The sequence below is a fragment of the Chlamydotis macqueenii genome, chromosome 2 (assembly GCF_036417535.1).
Source record: "Chlamydotis macqueenii isolate bChlMac1 chromosome 2, bChlMac1.mat, whole genome shotgun sequence".
Lineage (NCBI taxonomy): Eukaryota > Metazoa > Chordata > Aves > Otidiformes > Otididae > Chlamydotis > Chlamydotis macqueenii.
The window spans coordinates 48,438,443-48,461,241 of NC_141557.1; the positions used below are offsets into that span (position 1 = coordinate 48,438,443).

General features: G+C 43.4%; 1 protein-coding gene across 1 annotated transcript in view; it reads left to right on the plus strand.

The window, feature by feature from the left end:
- TMC2 (transmembrane channel like 2) overlaps positions 1 to 22,799 on the plus strand; it is a 33,645-nt gene that overhangs the window by 1,788 nt on the left and 9,058 nt on the right. Inside the window, exons 3-16 of the mRNA XM_086741469.1 lie at positions 787 to 1,120; positions 1,632 to 1,784; positions 3,539 to 3,629; positions 4,492 to 4,573; positions 4,869 to 4,975; positions 7,020 to 7,118; positions 10,823 to 10,965; positions 12,454 to 12,601; positions 13,031 to 13,219; positions 14,732 to 14,911; positions 15,737 to 15,889; positions 17,257 to 17,385; positions 20,346 to 20,413; positions 21,422 to 21,661. Of these exons, the coding sequence (XP_086597595.1) occupies positions 787 to 1,120; positions 1,632 to 1,784; positions 3,539 to 3,629; positions 4,492 to 4,573; positions 4,869 to 4,975; positions 7,020 to 7,118; positions 10,823 to 10,965; positions 12,454 to 12,601; positions 13,031 to 13,219; positions 14,732 to 14,911; positions 15,737 to 15,889; positions 17,257 to 17,385; positions 20,346 to 20,413; positions 21,422 to 21,661 (2,116 nt within the window). The remainder of the gene's footprint in view (positions 1 to 786; positions 1,121 to 1,631; positions 1,785 to 3,538; positions 3,630 to 4,491; positions 4,574 to 4,868; positions 4,976 to 7,019; positions 7,119 to 10,822; positions 10,966 to 12,453; positions 12,602 to 13,030; positions 13,220 to 14,731; positions 14,912 to 15,736; positions 15,890 to 17,256; positions 17,386 to 20,345; positions 20,414 to 21,421; positions 21,662 to 22,799) is intronic.

A 22,799-nucleotide genomic window follows, 5' to 3' on the forward strand; every position in this document is an offset into this window, starting at 1 on the left:
TTCATCAGTAAGAAATTTTGGAAAATTAGAAGCCAAAAGAATCTGGAAAACTTACTATTGATTTTAATGTACTTGGTGGCAAAAGGGATGGAGGGGGTTGAGGTTTTTTGAATGTTTTTTCCCCTTTCCTTAATATTCTTCTATTAAATCATGCTCCGTTTCAGTTTTTTAAACTGGAAGCACAAATTAGGGTTTTAGCTTGCAATGCCAATAAGAATGAAATGTGCATCAGAGACTGCTTTTTTTGTCCTCTGGATATAGACCTTCCTATAGAAAAGGAAATTCAGAGAAAATAAGACCTGGTGCTGCCTAAGCTGTACCTTTTCTCTACATAAATAGAAGACCTCCATCCTCAGCCTTGAAAAGCAAACAGCTTTCAGGGACATCGCACCAACAAGCACACTACATACTGTTTAACTGGCTGCAGTTTCTGTTTCCATTGCTCTGGTGTGTTTACATGCCAGGAACATATCTGTCTGTGCTCTCTGAGGGATGGGATTTTGCATTTTTAACTCATTTCCAGTTTTCTTATGGTCACATATCAGTCGCTGATGTGCTAAAATGAATTGTAATGTCTTAAATGGGAGTTGTATAACCAAAGAGTTGGACGAGGTTCTTGGATGGGACACAATGCAAAGCCCACCGAGGTCAACTGGCATCTGCACATCAGCTTCACTAGGGTTTGTATCAGGCATCCTGGCTGGCTGCACTTTTCTGATGAATCCATATTTTTCCAGCATGGAAAGCTAAGTGTTTCCCAAAGTACTTGTTTTTTATCCATTGCAGAAGATGAAGAAAAGGACAAGAGACCTAAGAAACAGCCCCTCAGGGAAACCGGCAGAGCAAGCAAACTTGAAAGGAAAAAGCAAGAGAAAGACAAAGAAGAAGATGACAGCAAAGAAGAAAACAGTTCTAGCCAACAAAACAGAGCTTCTAGGAGAAAAAGCCTCGAAAAAAAACCTGGTGATGGAAAAAAGGCAGGAGAGGAAAGAAGCCGGCAGAGAGAGAGAGGCAAAAAGGCTCCTACCAAAGATCAAAAGGAGTCAGAAAACAAAGAAAGGAAAACAAACAAGAAAGGAAAAGAGGGGGAGAACAAACAGAAGAAAGACAGGAAAAACAGGTAATTAAACAATCCCTGAGTACAGTGCCTTGTGTCAGACTGGCAGACTGGCAGCAGTACTGACGTGCCAGTGGTGTACGCATCAGAACTGTGAATAAGTTACGACTCTCCCAAAAGAGATACAGGAGTGGAAAACAGTAGTGTAAAATGCCACACAACTAAACTGTTTCCAAGGTCTTCTGTTATTATCGTTTCTCAGGCAGGCTCAGATCCATTAATGTAGTGGAGTCCTAGTGCCTACAGCAGCAGGTAGAAAAGTACTCTTTAAACAGGACACCTTGAGAGACCCAGACCTGGGCACACTTTTTTGGTTGGTCTATGGAAACAGGCTTGCTCTGAGCACGAAGGGATGCACTGGCATCGCACCGAGCTGGGGGACAGTGAGGCACTGTGCCCACATCAGAGTGGGATCCCCTGGGGCCAGCAGCACTGTGTCCACGCTAAGGAAGACCTTCCCTCTAACTCTCGCAAGTTTTTCTATTGTGTGTCCTTTATTTTGTGTCTCTCCTAGTACTTCTTCTGCTTCTTCCAACTCATCTGACGAGGAGTCACTGTCAGAGGAAGAGCTCGCGATGCTGATGGAGCAGGTGGAGCAAAAGAAAAAGCTGATTTCCACCATGAGGAACAAGCCTTGGAGGATGGTGAAGAAGCTCTTGGTGCTCAGGTACCCATCATAATGGGAACCCACAGCCCTAGGGTCTTTGCTGACTGTCAGGTGTACTTTGTTCTTCTGAGAAATTGCATATTTGCTGCTGCTACTGTAACGCCATGGTCTTAGAAAAAGCAACTGGCAGAGCCTGGCCAGCCTGTCTGGGTTTGTATCATCAGAGTTAAAATGTGGAATTTGATTTTCAGCCTCTGTAACCAAAGAAGAGACAAGGTGCAAATCTGTTCAACTGATACTTACGGCCAGGTCATTCTACCCTTGTATTTAAAACCAAATGGCTCGCTACTGTCAGGCTACTTGTTAAAGCAAACTCTGTGCCCTGGTTTGCTTATTCATGCCCATTGTCAGACAGAAATCAGAGCGGCAAAGTGCCACGTTACTTCACACTTTCTGAGATCGCGCTGCTTGGAAAAAATGCTGTATTATTTGCAAAGGTTTATGGAGCAAAGACAATATTGCCACCCAGCCTGCACTGAATGTAGGAACAACTCAGGCAGCGGCAGAGACCTTGTAGTGCAGGGCACTGGGGGGCCGTGAAGCAGGGCTGACCTGGGAAATCAAAGCCACAGCTCATAACAAACCATTCCCATGCCTAGGCAATGATTCAAATCCCAGCTCTATTGGTTAAAATTCCCTTGAAACTCCGTTCTACCAGGAGAGCTTTCAAAACAGCGTTGCAAGGCATGCACAGCCCCCGGGGAGCGGTGATACACGCTCCCCCCATGTTTGTCAAGAGGCTGCAGTGCCAGGCTGTGAAGGCTGGCAGGCACCATGTGTCTCTGCTTCTCTCTTTTACACCCTGAAGGGCAAGACCTGCTCCTTTTTCCATTAAAATCAGGAGCCCTGAACACTGCCAATTATTTCTAAAAATCTGGGTAAAGATCTATGCAGGGAAACTGTATTGGAGCAGCTTTTCTATCTCGCAGGCATGCTACGAACCTGAGCTCATTACAAATAAAATCTTATGACCCTCAAAGTACAAAGTTCTGCAAGAAAAGAAAAAAAAAAAAAGCACTATTTCTGACATACTTTCCCTTTGGTGTAGGAACCTGGCTAAAATTCTGCCTAGAATAATTTTTTATCATGTACCTCCATTCTTTCATCTTATCCCTGAACCATGGCGATCATTACCACCCACTAATGAACCTAAAAAAAAATGTTGTATTGCTTCTGCAAGAGTCTCCAGAAAGGTTCTCAGAGTGCTGTACATTCAATAGTTATTTTGGCTGCACAAACTCGACCCTGAGACAAGAAAGGATTAGCCCTATTGCACATTATCCTGTTAGGCCTCTGGTATTTATTCAAGGAGGTGTTCTTGGAGGGAAATTCTGCACCCTCTTGGAGCTTGTTTGATTAGAAAACGTTATTTTTCTCTTGACCAATGCACTAGGAGAGTGAAGTTATAGCAGGCATGCCAGGGTAGAAGAGCTCTGGAGGGAGAGGAATGGGCAGGCTTTTGGTCTACACCTAGGGAAAAGCAGGGAGAAAGATTCATGGCACATCTCCATTGCATGAGCATGAGCGCTTTGGGGACCCATTAACTAGCCCTGGTTGAGTGTGCGAGCTCTGCTTGGCACAGCAACACCAGCAGCAGGCAGCAGCTGGCATCCCAGAACGGGGTCTGGAGAGCCCAAATCCCTGCCTTCACACTGGGAGGGCAGTGTGGCTGCTTTCCCACCAGTGCAGGCAGAGGTGAAAAGCTAAAGATGCCTTCACTGTTTCAATAACCCACTTGTTTCTTTTCCAATTAGGGAGGCACAAGCTTTTGTAGAGAAGTTTGAAGGAGCTCTGGGAAAAGGGAAGGGCAAAAAGTTGTACGCGTATAAGATGATGATGGCAAAGGTAAGCGCTGCAACATTGTCAGGGAAAACCCTGGGTACTTGGTTATGCATTCAGCTAATTTTTTATAGAGTTTATTAACCCATAAAAGAGACACTTTGAAATCAGAATAAAACCTCCTGCCCGCATTCAAAAAACTACTAGCCAGCTTCAAATTTATGATGATTACAGAAAGAACAGGGGAAAATTTTCCCCCACCTGGATCTCATTGCAACCTTCCCTGGAGCAAGGGAGGGTTTGCAGGAGCAGGAAAAACATGGCTTTCTGGTTGCAATCTCCAAAATGTTGAACTGTGCGACAAGGTACCCCTAAAGATAACAGAGGCCATGCCAAACTTTTGCACTGTCCCATGGGCTTCTGTAAAATTTCATCTTCCTGGTTAATGAGACAAGGAGGATGATGGCCGTGTTGTAAGGTTTAAGTTGGTAGCCAAGTTGTGTGTTGTCATGGAGATTATATAGAGAAGTGAAAAATGGAGCCTGGCCTGGGATGATGAAATTAATGGGAGTTTAGCTACTGGTCTGACAAGGAAAGATTCAAGATCAGTATTTTATAAAATTAAATTTTATTTAAATAGAGTTGGTTCTGCATTAATTCTTTCAATCCAGAGCTAGGTCTGAATTTTCCACCTCTATTATAATATAGTAAAATTATAGCACAACTGCAGTTTTCCAAAAGCCTGGGAAGGTTAAAATTCAGGTAATGAATGTGAACACTTGGGGATGGGGGGCTTTTGGATTGCAAGTAATTTCTGAAATAGTCCAAAAGATCTGACCCAGACCCGAGTTTTTACTTTGGACTTTACACTCATTCCTAGCAGTGCTCTTTGCTTATCTCTGCTCACAACAATGTTGTCTTGTTTCAGAAATGGGTGAAATTTAAGAGAGATTTTGACAATTTTAAAACCCAGTGCATACCCTGGGAGATGAAGATAAAAGAAGTGGAGAGTAAGTGGAGTTGCTGTGCAGTGGCAGTAAGACATTTTGTAAGACAGCTTTGTCTTCATCCAAACAATGCTCCAGCTCTCTGGTCCCCAGTCTCTGCTTGTCCTGGGCACCAGTGCCAACCTAGGAGCATGCACCTTGGGAAGCTCTGGGCTTTGCCATCTCCATCAGTGGTGTAGACTGTTGGGAGGCTCTTGGGCAACATGCTGGGGAGACCTGAGGATTAAAGGGTCCAGGTCTTTCTGAGGATAGTTCAATCCTCCTAAACTCCTAACCACTAAGTGTTTTCTGGTTCAAGGTCACTTTGGCTCTTCAGTTGCTTCCTACTTCATATTTCTGCGGTGGATGTACGGAGTAAATCTTGTCCTTTTTGGGTTAATATTTGGACTGGTTATAATTCCAGAGGTAAGTGCTTAATTCTTCTTTCAGGAATATCTTGCCTGTTGCTTAACATGAATAGGAGATCAATAGCACAGACAAATGTCTTATAACAGGCAGTGCTTTAGAAAAATGAAAATTATAAGGATGATTATTTACAAAGAACAACTTAGAAGTCTGTTACTGACACAGGAGCAGAAGTTGGATTGAAATTAGGAGACCTAAAATGCTATCAAAGATCCTGTCCATCCAGCAGCTAAAACAGGAGCTCAAAAACCTAACTTGAGGCAATTTTTACATTTTGACTAAAGTGAAAAACATGATCTAGGAATCCTCCTAGGTGCAAGCTCAGGTCCATAAAAGCCATAAGAAATGGACTGTGCTCTGAAACCAATTAAGAAAACCCCCGTGACAGTATGGGACTTCCCCAAACATTTCCTTCACCTCTCTGCATTGCAAAAATCGCAATACAAATGATCAAGTAGGATCAGTTATTCTTACGTAATTGTCAAAGACCAGGGCCACCTGCTGCAATGCAGTCCTCACTGGGTGTGTTGAGTCCACTTCTGACAAACATGCAGTTGCGTGAGCTTTCACAGATGCAAGGATAAGGTGAGGGTGAAAACCCCAGGTTTCTAATGGATGGTGCCAGTGCCAAGACCCCTCCTCAGGCTCAGGAGGCCCTTTTGGGCCCTCTGAGGGGCACGGCCCTGGGGCGACAGCTGTAGCAGAGCCCCACAGGAGGAGCGATAGAGGGAAGGAACAATTCCCAAGCACTTTGCCAACTAACATGTGTTTGGGAAATATCCCTTTTCTGTACTTCTAATTCAGATGATTCACAAAGAAGAGTTTTATTTTTAGTTTTTCTATTTCCTGCTGTTCTTAGAGAAGGAAAAGGATCTCATAGTCAACTTTATGTGATTGTTTATTCAAGAATTTTTTAGTGTAGCCATTTAGCTCTGGCTAAATTACTCAGTGCAGTCTTTAAAGGCTGTGCAATCTGCAGATAGTGGCATCTGTTCTGTTCAATGCAGATTTTTATGGAGCAAAAATGCAGTACAGAGTCTCTCCTGAGGACCGTGCTTTTGTTCTCCTTAATGTGGTAGTTCTCACTATCGAAAGTAAAAGCTGTGTTTCCACCTAGGATGAAGAGACATAACCATTAGCACTGAACAATACAAATGTATTTTGTTAGGAACTATGCATATGGTAGAAGACTAAACAGCTTTCGTCTGTAAAGTATGCATACTGTTACTCATTGCCTACTGAGCTGTTACGATATGCAGAGTAGCTGGGTAATAAACATTTAATCATAAATGATTTTGAAATTAATTTGATAGCCCTAAAAGAAAAAGTGATAGATGATATGCCAGGACCTTTCTAGGCTATGAATGCTAATGAGGTATTTTGGTATGGGCACCAGTCGGAGTCTGCTTGTAGATGTGTTATTAACTCTCCCTAGCCCTTGACGTTGACTGTCTGGAGAATAACTGTTGGACTTGCTGCAAGACCTGCTTTGCATGGTGCCGTCAGGAGAGGCTGTGCCATGAAAACTGTTCTTTGCTTCATTTTGTCATATGGTTTTTGCCCAGACCTCACTGCCCTTTACCTCATCTTGAGGTCATTTTTCAGTTCAAGACTGTATAATAAAAAATATACCGCAAGCTCGATCCAGTGCTCTTGACTTCTCTCAAAGGAGGAGTCCTGCATAAATAGATAAAGCTAATCCCTTTATTGCACTAGACCCATGAAGTTCAAGCAAAGAACATCTTGCTAAACTAAGGACATTTAAACTGGAGCTGTTCATCGAGGGATACAGCTCCTTGGCAAAATAGTTCCTGTGCAATGGATGTTACCAGGGAAAGGGAACTCTTCTGGTTATTTGGGTGAAATTAATTCTAAATATTTTAAACTGCTGCTCTGGTATTGAGAAATAAAGTGTATATTAAAATCAACCAAAAGGAAAACCAACCAAAGAACAAACCAAAAGGAACTCATTAAGAAAAATTACTGCTGAAAACTGTACAGTGTGTTATACTATACACGCGTCACTGTTATTAATGTTCACCAGGTCCTGATGGGAATGCCATATGGGAGCATGCCAAGGAAAACCGTACCTCGGGCTGAACAAGCAACAGCTATGGATTTTTCAGTTCTTTGGGATTTTGAGGTAAGTACAGGAGTGTTAATCATAAGAGATCAGTTGAATACCTCCTAAAACCCTTCAGAAGTTAGTGGCGCTACAGGGACAAATTTGTTCCAAGATAAAACAGCAATGCACCTATTTCTTCCAGAAGATGAAGACACCTGCTGCCACAAAATCTTTGGGAATCTCCAGAAATTTCTGGCCGAAACAGCATGTACACATGCAGACACCTGCGTATGGATCTGAACCACTTCCACATATGAATGTGCTGGCTGGCATATGTCACACATGTCTGTGTATACAGAGACATATATTTCTCAGTGTTGCAGGAACAAAGCAGATGCACTTTTGTTCCAAAGGGGACATATCACATCCCAACACAGCTGTCTAACACCACTCAAAATGTGTCTGTCTGGGGTCGATGAGGTGCAACAGGAGAAAGTAAAATCCACTAAGGCCACTGGAGTTAGACAGTTTCACAGTGAAAGGAAGTCAGAGTAGATTTAGGAACCCCATGTCCTTTTATCGACACAGTATTTTTTTACATTAAGTAGAAGAAGCCCGTTAGGTTTTTCTATGAGCATTAGTAGAAGCAGGTGAGTATGCAAACTGCCCAGTGATGAGCTTGGTGCAACTGTCTTAAACTACATTCACAGAGTTGCTTTGTGAATTCAGGCAAAAAAAAAAAAAAAAAGATCCTTTTTCAGAGGAAAAAACATCAATTTCTGCTATATTTTCAATCTACATAGAACAATCTATAGAAATCTGTATCATCACCTCACAGTCGTAATGTAGAATTTTATTCTGAAAAAACTAAAAATTTTTTTATGCACAAGAGCCATTTATACTTTTATACTTCCAACCAGAAAGGCAGCCAGCATGCAGGTGAAATATGAGAGCTACCCTGAACCAAGCAGCCAGAAGGCAAGTTCAAGCTGCAGACTCCCCTTCATGGGCAGGGAGCATCTTGCTAATAGTCTGGGGAAGGGGATTGCTCCACACATCCCTGCCATCCCTCTTACCCTGAAATACTTACATGAGCCTGAAGCTGGAACTAAAGTTTAGGACTTGCATTCAAAGGGAAAGCTCAAGTTTCCAGCTGCTTCTGAGCGCTTGGCTGCAACCCCAAATCGGACCCCCTCTGCCTAGTTACTCTTTGTCTTTAAAGATTTAGGCAAAGGGATTAATTGTTGTTAGGGTATGGCCCAAAAAAGAAAAATATGTGTGCAGGGAGTGTGCTGTGGCAAATACCTTGGGATCTGACTTTCAAAACTACTACTTTTGGAAATATTTTTTTGTATGCTTGTTGGCTCTGGCCCACATATTACAAGTGTGGGAGCTAGTCCTTCTGTAATAAACCCCATCACAACTACTTTAATATAAGCCAGATTATTTTAATTAATTTATTAATAAGGCTTCAAATACTGGCATGTCCAGGAACTTGACAGGGCCAGACCTTTATTCACCACCCATTTTCTGCTGAGGATCCTTTTAGCTCTCGCTCTCCCCACACTTTCACCCACTTGCCAGAATCCAAAATTCAGAGGTGGATTAGTGACACGTTGAATAACACTGCACTGTATGAAAAGCTCATCTGAGCATCACACTAAAAATACAAACATCAGCGTTTAAACTAATTTGTCCAGAAAACAAAACAAAACAAAACAAAACCCACAAACAAAGCCCTGTAGCAGTGTTGCTGAACTGTAGCTGCTGATTTTGTCTGAGACCATAAACTACACACATAGGAAAGGAAGATAAGGAAATTTGCTCTTGGATGAGGCTGTACCATTGCACAAAATCTGGGTACCATGACCTGCCTATGGCTTGGTACATACATCTACATTCCCCTGCTGTCACCAAGGGCTTGATCCTCTGAACCCCTCTGCCATACAGGTCTCCATCCGATACACTTCCCTTGCTGCTTGACACCAGGGAGCAATCATGCAAGCTTGAGAAGCGATCTCCAGCTCTGGGGCAACAGTGTACACCTGTACTCTCTGCAGCCAGACATCAAATTAAGCCCTGCACAGGGGCTTGCCCTTTGAAAATGAATAGATGCTTATTCCAGCATGCTCCACAGGAGAGGTGCAATGGGGAAACATATTTCAGAGCAGGCATAAAATGAAGAGTCAATACTATGATCCTGAAAAATACATTTTAAGAGACAGAAATCAGGGAAATGTATGCTTTTGCAGCAAGGAGGTCACATCATAGATTTCTAGAGGAGTAGAAAGGAATAAATCTCACTTGGACACCCAGACACCATGTCTCACAAATGGAGTTTAAAGAACGTACTGGATGATGTGAGCAGAGAAACTAATTTTTCAGTCCCCACCATTTGATGAATCAAAAAGACAAAGGTTTGGGATTACAAACTGAGAAAAAAACTTCAGTAGTGCCTTCCAGGAACACCATCTTTATCTTTTACAAGGCTTTTTTCTTTGCACCTTTCCAGCACATGTTGTACATAACATGTTATGAGCCCCAAGCAGCTGTGCTGTGATGTGCCAGCCACAGGCTTGCAGCATTTCCTTAAGTGGCTCAGCAGCACTAGCAGAAACATGGGCAAAGTCATCCTGTACCTGTGGCACTGTGCTTTGTGCAGGGCAAACATGCAGCTAATGTGACATCCAGGGATACTAAAGTTTTATACTAGGTTAGGAATAAAAAAACTAGCACTTTGGGGGATCAAATGAAAGTAGCCAAGAGAGGCCCAGAAAGGTTGTGGGTTCTCTGTCCTTGGAGATTTTCAAAACTCAGCTGGACATGGCCCTGAGCCACAGCACTTAATTTTGAAATTGGCTCTGCTTTGAGCAGGGGGCTTGACTAGACAACCTCCAGAGGTCCCTTCCCATGTAAATTATTCAGTGTCTCCAAACAAGGTCCATTACACAGCCTTTGATATGAGCTTCAAGTTACGTCTCAATTTTGGTCTTTCCAAAGGCTTGATCAGAGGGGAGCTTGCTCAACTGTCATGCCACACTGATTAACTACACTTAACTTACGAGCTGAAAGACAACAGGCTGAAAATAGAGAAGTGCAATATGCAATGATACACATCAACGTGGATATGACAGAAAATTAGGGAGAGATTGCTAATGCAGATTAGGAGATCTGCACATTCATTGAATGCCCAACAGTTTGTACACCAAAAAATATATCTGCTTGAGACAACATGGTTGATATTGTGTCTGAGCACTGCTTTCCACAGGAAGGAAGGCTTTGATTTTGGTCTTTAGTTATATTTGCTCTGCAGGTGGTAGCCAGTAAAAGGAACTAAATCTGCATGGTACCGAGCATCAGCTGCCTCCTAGCTGAAAGAAAAAGTTTCATGTCATGGTGGGAAACCCCTTTGCTACAGCATTTCTACAAGATCTGAGTGTTTGATATTGGCTTAGAGAAGCAGGTGAGCTACAGCCACAAAGAGCGATAAGAAGGTTTTCACGGGATGGATGAAACAGCGATGAATAAAAACTACATTTTAGTTTTGAGACAGTATCCTCTGATGTGCTCTCCCTCTTCTTCCTTCTCTTAGGACGATCAGCTTTTACGAGGATGGCTCTCAAAAGTGACAGGGCAGCAAACAGCTGAGAATGAGACACTAAAAATTTTTCCAAGTTGATTTTCCTTGTTTTAAATCTTCAGTTTTCACCAGAAATCTCTTCCCTGCAGAAAAAAAAAAGCTAAACAGCTTATGCAAAGGTTTGGTTTTGCTTTTCCTCCAGGGCTACATCAAATACTCAGCGCTCTTTTACGGCTACTACAACAACCAGCGGACAATTGGCTGGTTGAAATACAGACTACCGATGGCATATTTCATGGTTGGGATCAGCGTATTTGGCTACAGCCTGATGGTTGTTATAAGATCGTAAGTACGGCTGGCATTACTCTCTCTGCAAAATTCACCCAGATGTGTCTCGCAGCGGGGTTCCTCTCCATGGGCACAGCTCACAGCTCGGTCCAGCCTTGGCCAGATGGCCTGGGGACCGTGGGGTGAAGGGGTCTGTGTCCCTTCTACATTCATGTACTCTGCCTCAGCACCCACCGCCCCTGTTTCTGGTGGGCTGGGTGGATCTGGGTAGTCCTCTGCCTCATCCATGTGCTCACATACATTATTTTGAACCCTCACACGTCCTTTTCCAGCCCTCTTCTTCCTCCTCCTCCTCTCTGGATCACTTTAACCCTTCCTCCAATATTACTACAGGGCCATCAAACAGGTGGATTTTGTACATGAATGAGAATTTTACTTACAATAAATTTCTAAGGGTCCTTTTTCCATCCTATCATTGCAAAAAATCATTCCTGAAAGCCAACATGAGTCACATAGATGGGACAAGGGGTACAGAAAAGAGCCAAATGCTACAGACTGCTTTTGATACATCCCCAAACCATTCAGCAGCATTTTAAAGCCAGGCTCTAATCTTCGTGGCCCTGGTGCACTGTCCCTGGGCACCAGTGAAGACCCTGCAGCATCCCCAGGGCACCAAAGATGCAGCCGAGGCACCTCTCTGTCCTGAGATAGGCTCTGCAAAGCCGAAAATAAACCACTCTGTCTCTCTCTAGAGGCCACACAATGCAAAAGTTATCCTTTCTTTGCAAGAAAGAATAAGCCCAGGGATTTGTATCTCTATCAAAACAGGCCCTATTGCTGTGCAGCAGAAAGAGCCTCTTGAGCCTTTGGCTGGAGCGGGACATGGGGATTTGCTGTACATTTGCCATGAAATTGCAGCATCTGTTGTCTTGCCTTTCTCAAAGGACTGGTGCTAGGAACTCTAGTGGGAGTTACAGAAGGATTTCAGGGATCAAATAATAGAGAGGGAACAGCAGAAGCCGTATCTGCTTCTATGCTGATTAACATATAATAACCCTTTTTCTCTCCCTGCATGGTTTGCTCCAAGCTCTTTGGCTCCAGCATTGTGCAGCTACTGAAATCTCACTAAAACTTTGTGTTGCAGTGGGTGATTTTTCACTAAATCTAACTAACTAATGATAGCCATAGTCATATACTTTACCGAAGGACCCAGACACACTGTGAATAGACTTTCTTCATGCACTAGCTGGTGGAAGCAATCCTTAACTTGCTTTAATCACCTGTGCTAGGTTTTTTCTATATTACTGTTTTTAATACAAGCCCTGCATACCCCCGAAGACCACTTTTGACAGTTCAGTGCTCCTCAAACCTAAAGTCCCACAGCACGTGATAGACATTCACACCCAAACCCCAAGAATGGTCACCCTACTTTTTCCTTACTGACCAGCAGTCCCAAGCCACTGGGGCTGCTTTGCAAAGCTGAAGGACCTGTGATGGCTCTGTGAAACACTCCCCAACCTTGCCACTGCATGTGTCCTTGCACAGGATGGCACGCAATGCCAATGAAAATACAGCAGACGGGGACGATGACAACTTCGTTTTCAGCTGGAAAATGTTCACCAGCTGGGACTACCTCATCGGCAACCCAGAAACAGCAGACAACAAGTTTGCATCCATCACCACCAGCTTCAAGGTAACCCTAACTGGCATTTCTCTGTCTTGCTTCTGGGGATGCTCCCAGCACCTACCATGGCAGAGGTTTAAGGGGAAATCTGGGCATCTGTACAGCATCTCTCTATATGAACAGGGTATGATGCTGAATCACGGCAGCCCCAGCTCCCGTGCGATGGGTCACCTTTTTAGAATTTGAAAAAAATCTGGTTTACTTCACAGCACCATTCCTGTGCCCTGCCCCAGGACACATCAGGGTTTGCCACTTAATTTCTTTCAGTCAAACCAGAATGCCTATATGAAGCTTTGTTTGAGCTTAACACAATATAGTTCAATATAGCCAGAATAGCACAGGATTATGTTTCGTAGGGTAGAAAACCATCTTGTGTTGCCTTAGGCTCAGTGCTGCGAGATACAGACTCCAGTTCTGTGAGCACACTTGTTTTTTCAGGAGTCCATCGTGGATGAGCAAGAAAGCAACAAAGACGAGAACATCCACTTAAGGAGGTTCCTGCGGGTTTTGGCCAACGTCCTTATCATATGCTGCTTATGCGGGAGTGGCTACCTCATTTATTTTGTGGTGAAACGCTCACAGACATTTTCCAAAATGCAAAATGTTGGGTGGTATGAAAGAAATGAGGTAAGGAAACTTCGCTTCCAGTTTTCTGCTGTGATAATTTGCCTTAGACATCAGCATAATCATTGCCACAACTTGAGGACAGCATCCAAGGCAGAAGGATTCCCTACCAGGGCCCAGAAGTCCTCTTCAGTACCTTTGTACTTGTTTTAGCTGGGAAGCACATTGATCTCACTGAGAGTTTCTAGGGCAAATTAACAACTCCTGCAAAGAGCAGAAAATACTCTTAAAATAAATCACAATGAAAGTCAATGGGCTTTCAGCACTTACATCACTGACCATTTTTAAAAGCATTTACCTCAAGTTGCACATTATTTCGTACAAATTCTGTTGTAGCAGAAAGTGGTCTTGGGGTTAGAAACATCCACGATGAGACATAAAGCTAAACTCATATCTTTATAGTCCATCTTGAATAATGGGAATAAGATTTTACAACCTGTAGAAGAATTTCAGTTGTCAAAATTTTTCTATGTCTGATTTTGGAATGAGAAGTTCAAATTTTGAAGCTCTTCACAAAAAAAAAAGTTTCAACCTATGGAAAGGTTTAATTTCAATGTATACTACATTATCATGTATTTATATATCAAAGTAAAATTAAATTCTAAGCCATGCATTTTAATAACTCCCTCAGAAAACATTAGCAAGACAGCACTTTCTCACAGAATGCTTTGATTTATTTCAGTGAAATTTTCCCAAAGAAAAAAAATCCTATTAAAAAAAAAGTTTTACTATCTGAGACTTTCTTGGTGATAACTTGAAATCAGAATACATTCAGTTGTGGGTACTGTTCCCTCTCCTGGAAAGAAAAGTACAAAACAGAGACCTGTGAGTCAGAGTCTCCCAGCAGGTGTATAGACACAGTCCTCTGCAGGCCAACAGGCACTGTAGGGCTGTGAAAAAAGATAGAGCCTGCAAGTCATGCCTGAGCTAACGCTGACTTACCAATGACCTCATTGACCACAGTATAACTTAGCATCTCGCACCATATAGAGGAACAAAAATACCACTAGGACATATTTTCTTGAGCTGCAAAACTGAGTCCTTGATGTGCTTCCATTCAAATCTGTAATTGCCTGTTGCAAAAGCAAAGGTGCTGAACGTGGAAAATAAACATTAGCATCAACTAATTATCTTTATGCACACAAGCCAAGTCTTGTGCTTCCTCTGAAACGAAAATAAAATCCTTGGAGCTGATGCAAGCAGTACTACAAGGGACTTGAGGAACCTAAATATTCATGAGGCTAGACTGACTGGGAACAAATTCTTCAGAGCTCATCCCTTTGAGATAACAGCAAAAGTGCTCCTGTAAGAGCAAGTCATGCAGCCCAGCCCTGAAGTCTGATGCTGTGCTGCCTGCACACTAAGCAAAGCCAGGAGCTGAGCTTGCTTTGGCTCCCTACCCTTTATAAATCCTTCAGAAAGCTCTAACCAGTTGCCGGCAGCCCCTGCCCTGCTCTAAGTAATATAGTCATCATTGTTACTATGAGCAGTAATCTCGTTTTCTTCATGTGGCAGGTTGAAATTGTGATGTCCTTGCTGGGCATGTTTTGCCCTCCACTGTTTGAAACCATTGCTGCACTAGAAAATTACCATCCCCGCATCGGGCTGAAATGGCAGCTGGGGCGGATCTTCGCGCTCTTCCTTGGGAACCTCTACACGTTTTTGTTGGCCTTGATGGATGATGTCAATGAAAAAGTAAGAGCTGGGCTGAAAATCTACATTCACTAGCATTGTTCAGAGCTGAGGGCACACATAACCCACCCCTGCAGCCAGCAGGAGCAATCACCCCCTTTGGAACAGGCGCTTCCCCGCTCCCCAATCCTCTCGAGTACCGGCTGCAGTGCTCCAGGGAGACTCACAACCCCAGACAGGTTTCCAGAGAGCCTCCAGCTTCTCTCTACAGCCCTGAAAAGAGAGTGGTTATTGTCTCCTATGATCATGGCATATTAGGATAATTCAATTTTTTTTCTCCATCTGACAGCATTTGCAATTTCTATTAACACAGACCCTGAGGATATAGTTTATAATCCTTTTCGCTTGCCCTCCCCTCTTTAACATTATCCTGGTAGCGTGTTGCAGGCAGATAACTGCAGGAAAGGATAAACGTCTAACCGATCTGCAGAAAAAATGAGTCTGTTTTAAGCTGAGAAGAACTGGAGGAATCAGGGCGGTTTGCTCTGCCCTGAAAAATGATGAAGAAAGTGAGGAAGGAGGACTGGGTGGAGGCTCCCTTCACACACGCTAGCCTTCCAGGAAGTCTGGCTCCTTCACTTGCGGGGAGCAGCCTGCTAGCTCCCCAAAACTCACAGTGCAGCTGCTGCTCCCCTGCTCCTGGCAAAAGGGAAGGAGTTTCTGTGCCTTTCCAGTGCCAGCACTGCAATGCTGTTGTAAGCAAATGCTTCTATAATGGGTAGTGACTGGTAGGGAGAAGGGGGAAACCCAAGCCCTAGGTCTCTCCAAACATGTTCTCTGGGGTCCTCATTTCCTTATGTTTTTGGCTGGGATGTGTCTTCATTCCAGCTGGCTGAGGAGGATGTGGTGAAGAACATCACACGCTGGACGTTGCTTGGCCACCACAACTCGTCTGCGGAGAATGGCAGCACCGCCACCCCACCTCCCCTTGATCCTGCAGATGTGCCCAGGGGACCTTGCTGGGAGACGACCGTCGGCATTGTAAGAAATTCATTGTCATAAGTCTCTAGGCTGGTTTGGAGTGGGGTGGGTTTTTTTTGTTGTTGATGATGTTTTTAGCATTTCCAGGCTTGAAGTTTTCCTCACAAGTAACATCTCCTTTCCAGACTCTCCCATAACAGCATCAAGGCAGTATAAATCCTTGGCCATAGTTCTCAAGCTGTGGTGGTGAAATGCCCAGTTGGGTGTGCCCAGGGCGTGCACAACTCTGCAGCCCATTCCATGAAAAGCACAAAAGGCCGAGCAGTCTGCAGCCATGCCTGCATCATGTTTTGGTTCAGATCATGACTGCGTCTTTGAAGGAACCTTTCTTTGCCACTACTGCTGCACTTTGGTTCACGTTGCAGGGAGGCTTCAGAGCACACGGGTAAAACCTGACCAGAGGGCATGCCCCAAGGGAACCCTTGACACATATCAATGCATTGTGAGGCCATGGGATGAGTGCAGAATTAGGCAAAAATAAGCTCCCTCAAATTCATGCAGGATGACTTTCAAGTCCTCAGAGTTTCACCCCACAAACCCACCCTGCAACCTTCCCACTTCAGGCAACTTTCTTCATTCACCAAGATCTGCAGACAAACTATGCACAACTTAAAAAGTAAAAGGAACTATTTATTAGCTGATCTAGATATTTATGGCTTAGCCAAGCTATGGGGCTATGCATTACTGTGTACACTCAATGCGCATTCACTGGTCAAGCGGTTTTCAGTCAAGTGGGGAAAGACCAGCCACCATCACTCCTTGGAAGGGGCTGATCCTCAGTGCAACTGAGCTGTCATCCTCTAAATCCTTGAGTTTTTCCCCTCAGACTTTCAAACCTTTTTTTATCAGTGTTTTTTCTTTTGAATCCTTGGGACACTAGCTATCGCCATCCTACAAGTCTTACTTCTGTCTGCAATTTTACCCTTCTTGTCTTGCACATCTCCCTTTCCTACACTTCCGCGCAGCTCTTGTTTACAACTGAGCAATTTCCTCTGGAGTCCATGGGAAGGGCTGAGCTATAGCAGAGCTACGCACAATCAAAATTACCCTCAGTGTGTGTTTTACACCAGCATTACTGCAGCATTAACATTCTGCTTACATTTTACGTGCTGCCACAACATATAGCACAGTCAGTAATTCTAGCAGCAAAGATCAGGGCTAATGACTCTAACGGAGCTTGTGGTTCCCAAGCACAGAGGTAAAGCTTAGGCACCACCTGTTTGAAAACAGGCAGAGAGTTTGCTCATGGCATGCCTTTCTGAAGGTTACTGTCATATAAAGGCAAATGGCTTAATAAAAAAATATAGCCCCAGATGCACTACTGAAATTATAGGAGCTAAATGTTTTTTCCTTGTTTTACATTGCAGGAGTTTGTAAGGCTCACAGTGTCTGATATCCTAGTGACCTACATAACCATCCTGGTGGGAGATTTCATCCGAGCGTGCTTCGTCAGATTTGTGAATTACTGTTGGTGCTGGGACCTAGAGGCTGGATTTGTAAGTCAATGTCTTATAGCTGAGAAAATAGAAGTAATTTAAGGCCATTTGGTCAAATGCTACAAACAGAGTGGTTTTTAATTACTCCAGTAGTCCTCTGGTCTTGTCTAATAATTTAATTCGTGTAGGAAGTCTCTGCATCACTTCTCTGGATCAGTCAGTTTCATCTAATAAGAAAGAATCCTACAAAAAGGCCGTTGTCTCTCCCACCTCATGACTTTAAAATATGAAGTTGAATTAAAAAAAAAAAAAATCTCATCTTCATTCAGTCATTATGACCCTAAACCTTTGGGCCCTCTATACCTCTTCTCAAAGCCCCAGAGCTTCCTGTTGGTTGCCCACCCCACAGGCATGCTTTACATACAGCATGGTCTTCTGATCGATGCTGGAAGCTGGTGTTTCTTCTGCTGCAGTGGAGCAAGGAGCCTTTCCTTCCTCTCTCCTGTGTGCGTAACACACAACAGCACCGGACTTTTTGGTATTCATAAAGGCTACATTACAAAAGCAGCCAGTACTGGAGCTGCACAAATACAGAACAAAATAATGAGGAAAAAAAAAATGTCCATTGTTTCACAGAAGAAGTGACAAAAACAGATGGATTCAGACAGAGATGGAAATACCTGGCAAGAATACAATTGTATCAGTGCACTAGTTGCCTAACCATCACAGCAGGAGGGTTTCCAGCAGGGGTCTGGAAAAGAGCAGAGGTGGGCTTGGCAGGTGTCTACAGGAGCCTGGTCAAGCAAGGGCAATCAGGGCACAGCAGGCATTTTGCTCCTCATGGAGCACTTAGCGTTTCTTCTGGGGGAGGCAGAGGATGTTTCCCAGGGTCACTGAGAGATTTCAGAGCGTGGAGGAACCCCCCTGGGAGCCAAGTAGCATGCAATTTCTCTCACGCATGTGCTCACAGATCACAGTCTTGCTGCAACTTTTCCTCCTCCAGGCCATGTCCTTCTCTCACTTTGCTAGCTGCCTTTGATTTTTTTTTAAATGCTTTCCTCAAAACAACCTTTAGAAATACTACACGGAGTTTTTCTTCATTCTTAAGATCTCCATTGTACGAATAGCTGTAAGTCTCTTCTGTCCTGCAGGCACTCCTTGATGTATAAAAAAACCCCCAACATTTCCTGGACATCCCTCCTCCACCTCTCATTGACATTTAAAGCTTATTCTGCACTTCCCTCTCTCCTTTCCCATGGCATTTGGCATCAGCCTGGGCAGGCTGCAAGGCAATTTTGCCCTGAGAAACTAACCCCATTCAGCGTTTGTCAGGGGATGACCAGACCAACATGCTCCAGCAGGTCAGTTTTTGCAAACGAGCAGTCCAACCCAGCCCCTGAGGAGCTCAGAAGGAGCAAAGCAAGGCCCTTATTTATTAGGACTCTTATTTATTACTACTGTTTATTAGCAGTGTTAAGTTGCAGCCCGTAACATGGGGCAGCACTAGAGGGTTTGCACTCTGTTATCTGGAAAAGGCAAAACTCTCCTTTCATGCCAAGCGGCTCCCATAGTAGTAATACAAAGAAGAAAGCACTGTGGGTTTCCCTCCTCTTGTTCTCCTATATATCTGGAAGATTCACATACTGAGTGCATTACTTCGTTGGAGCTCAAGAAGGGTTTGAGTTTTTTTCCCCTGACGCAAGAATGAAAAAGGAGTGAAAGATGGTTTAGTACAGCCATCTAACCCAACCTAGCCATGGGCACCAGCACAACTGTATACGTGTATTTCTAATGCATACCATGAATAAGTCTCTTGTTTAATCCAGTCTTCTCACACAGAAGTACTCAAGGCAGAGAACAGCAGGCACTGAAAGTTGTCTTTATTTTCATGGGGAAAAGAAGCCAATATTAACCTCTAGCTAAAGATTTGAAGTAGAAATGGACTAGAATCAAAAGAACAAAGAAAAAAATGTTTGCACCCATCCCTTCCCAAAGCTGTGAGCAGTCAGCTAAGCAAGATTCTGACTAGGCTCCTTTTCAGTTTTCACCATAAAAGACAAACTTCTTAAACCTCAACTTTATGAATCGCTGACAGTATTAAGTATATGCAAATGGGGTGAAAAACAGACGTACTGCACAGGACATTTAAAAAATATAAGGACATCACACATAATTTCTTAGAAATGTGTTTTCTGCATTGCAGTAAAAAAAAAAAAAAAGAAAGAAAAAGAAAAAGAAAACTTTACACATAGTTCATGCTGCCAAAAGTCATCTGAGTTTTGTGTGCACAAAAGTGAGTATATGTAGAAGACAGCAGGTTCATCATAGGCAGATCTATCAGAATAATAATTTAAAATATAACAATTACTAGATTGAGCAGATTAGAGCAGCCTGTTCTGGACTTAGCACCATTAGCACCCACATCAGACAGGTTGCTCCATATAAAGCAGTATTTTAATGACTGTCTAAAACAGACCAAAATGCCACCAGATACCCACCAGGTCATGTATTCCCTCATATTTCTCTCCCTTTGCCCTCTGTTTCTGTTCTTCAGCAGCCCGCTGCTGTAAAACCCGACGATATGGATATATCTGTCATAGCATTTGCACTCCAGCTCATCATTATCACCGTTTAAACATCCAATATTTTGCCAGAGTAAAACTGTAAGCCCATAGCCAGATGCACCAGCTGGAATGTAAAACCTAGTCCCATGCCACGGCTCCTTTGCTTGCAGCTGGCTTTATATTATCAGGGAGAAGATACAAACACAGAGCAACTCTAAGCAGCTCTATGTATCTTTCCAATTTTCAGCAAATCAAGAGAGAAGCAGCAGCCCACAGTGCAGTAGCTACAATTTTGCCTTCACCGCACTCCTGCTCGTTATTCAAGCACTATGGACGCAGCGGGACCCCTCCCAGAAATCCCTTTATACCAGCTTTAAATAAGCATCCTTACACCCAGCAGCAAACAATAGCAGGTACTTCTAGCAACAACAAACTCTCCTTTCTTTCCCCATGCAGCCGTCGTATGCTGAATTTGACATTAGCGGCAATGTTTTGGGTTTGGTGTTCAACCAGGGAATGATTTGGTAAGATACCTCCTTTTTTTGTTTTTTTTTTTTTTTGCATTATTAGAAAACCTGCCAGTAGAGTTAAAAATCTTCCACATCAGCTAGAATAACCTTTGGGTTTTGATTTCTTTTATTGTCTGGCTTTTCATGCTTGCCTATAAAAGTGGAAGTTTAAAAATCATAGAACAGTTTGGGTTGGAAGGGACCTTTAAGGGTCATCTAGTCCAACCCCCCTGCAAGAAGCAGGGACATCTTCTACTAGATCAGGTTGCTCAGAGCCCATCCAACCTAGCATGCTGGCTTATTCATCCAAGAGGAGTAGCAGTGGCATAACTGCAGCAGAGAACAGTCTTACAAACCCTGCCCCAATCTCACTTTTATAAGATCATTTTATTCCAGTTGCAAAAATGTATTAAGATGGTCCACACACTGAGGGAGGACATCAGAAAGGGTTTTGAGGGGCACCTGAGCTTACATATCAGTACAAGGATGAGCATGGAGCCATCTGAGCAGGTCAGGCAGGAGAGGCGCATCCCAAAACTGTCCCAAGGAAGGGCAAAGAGGAGCTGCTCTGCCCTGCTGTGGCAGCACAAGAAGCAATAGGCCACAGCACAAAGCACCCTCACCTCCTCTGGAAGCAAGGTTTCTTTTGCCATGGATTGATGATTTCTGCCCATTCCCCTACTATAACATCTCTACAGACTCAGGGAGGTCTCTCCCTCCTGGTTGCACTCATCTGATATTTTCCAAGCTATCCCCAAGTTATTTTTATCACAAACTGAAAATGTTTCTTTACAAGCATTGGGCGTCTGAGACCTCACTGGTCATCAATGTATGGTTACTGTCCCCTAAGGTCGATGCGGGCAGCTTCTCCTCCAGGAGCACAGGGGTAGCACAAGGCAGTCGGCTCAGACTTTATTTGTGCATAAACTTGCCACCACATGAACACTTTTTTTTCCTTCTTCTGAAAATAAAAAATCTTCCAGTTTGTCAAAAAATAGCATGTCTTTCTCCTTTCCTTTTCAGGATGGGATCCTTTTATGCACCAGGGCTCGTGGGTATAAACGTGCTGCGCTTATTAACCTCCATGTATTTTCAGTGCTGGGCTGTCATGAGTAGCAATGTCCCTCATGAAAGAGTCTTCAAAGCATCCAAGTCTAATAATTTTTACATGGGACTTTTGCTGTTGATCCTCTTCCTCAGCCTCCTGCCTGTGGCTTACACCATCATGTCCCTGCCTCCCTCCTTTGACTGTGGACCATTCAGGTACTAGCAAAACACCCAAAATGCCAGTTTTCTGCTCTGATACATGGGATTATTTTCATGAAGTTAGAAGGCCTGGAGTTCAGCATGCCTCCATTCTCCGTCTGGTTAAATCCTTAAAAATAAATAGCAGGAAATGGATAAGTCTAAGCCTGAAGAGTTGCAGCTTTTTTTTTTGGGTTTGGTTTTTTTTTTTTTTTTTTTTTTTAATAAAGACAGAATCAGCACTGCACAGAGCACTCAGTGGACCAGATTAACATGCCAATAAAGTCTAATTTGATTGCATAACACCATTTCCTGGGCCCGCTGAGTCTGACTCAGCAAGAAGCCAGGTTGGAACAAATTGTTCCTGTAGATGCACTGTTTTAGGTTATCCACTTGACAATGGAGAATGACATTAGAAAGCTAAAAGACTCAGGGGAGAAGACAAGAGACCAAAATTCCCTCAGTTCTATAACAAGGACAGGTGTCAACGAGCAATGTCAGAAGATCTGACAAGAAACGTGTTGCATGCATGCTATCATTTGGAGATGACTAATCTGCAATATGAAAGAGCTATTTCAATTCCTAATCAACCCTTCAAAAGCCACTCAGCCTGATTCAGACCCTTGGCACACCCTCTCAACTCAACTGAAAGCTCAGCTTTCCTGGGCTTAAGGCAGTTGATGAAGTCAGGACACTGTTTAGCCAAGTTTGTGTTTATTGACTGTCATCATCAGGACAGAGTCCAACACCTTCCTGAGCAGAATCCTGCAAGATGCCAGGAGGCAACAAGCCTAAAGATGTGGAATAATACTCATCTAGTTGAATTCACAGATCCAGAGATACTGGGGAGAGAAGAAGGTTAATTACGTAATCCAGCCTTTTATAGATTTGTTCTCCTTTCATACAGAATACTCTCATCTGCTTTATCAGTCCAGTTTGAAATTACTCTTTCACTGAGTTTCCTATTAAGCAATAATTACAGCTTGCTATTTTTGTCATTACTTAGCGGCTCTTCAAGTTAGCTCATTATTTCAGAAAGCCGGAATTTGCATATGGAAAGTCATCTCTACCATAAAAAGGCCATGTTTAACAAGATATTGATCAGAAATGTATGGTTACTGCAATCTGTAGGCTGTCATACAGTTCAGAGGGGTAA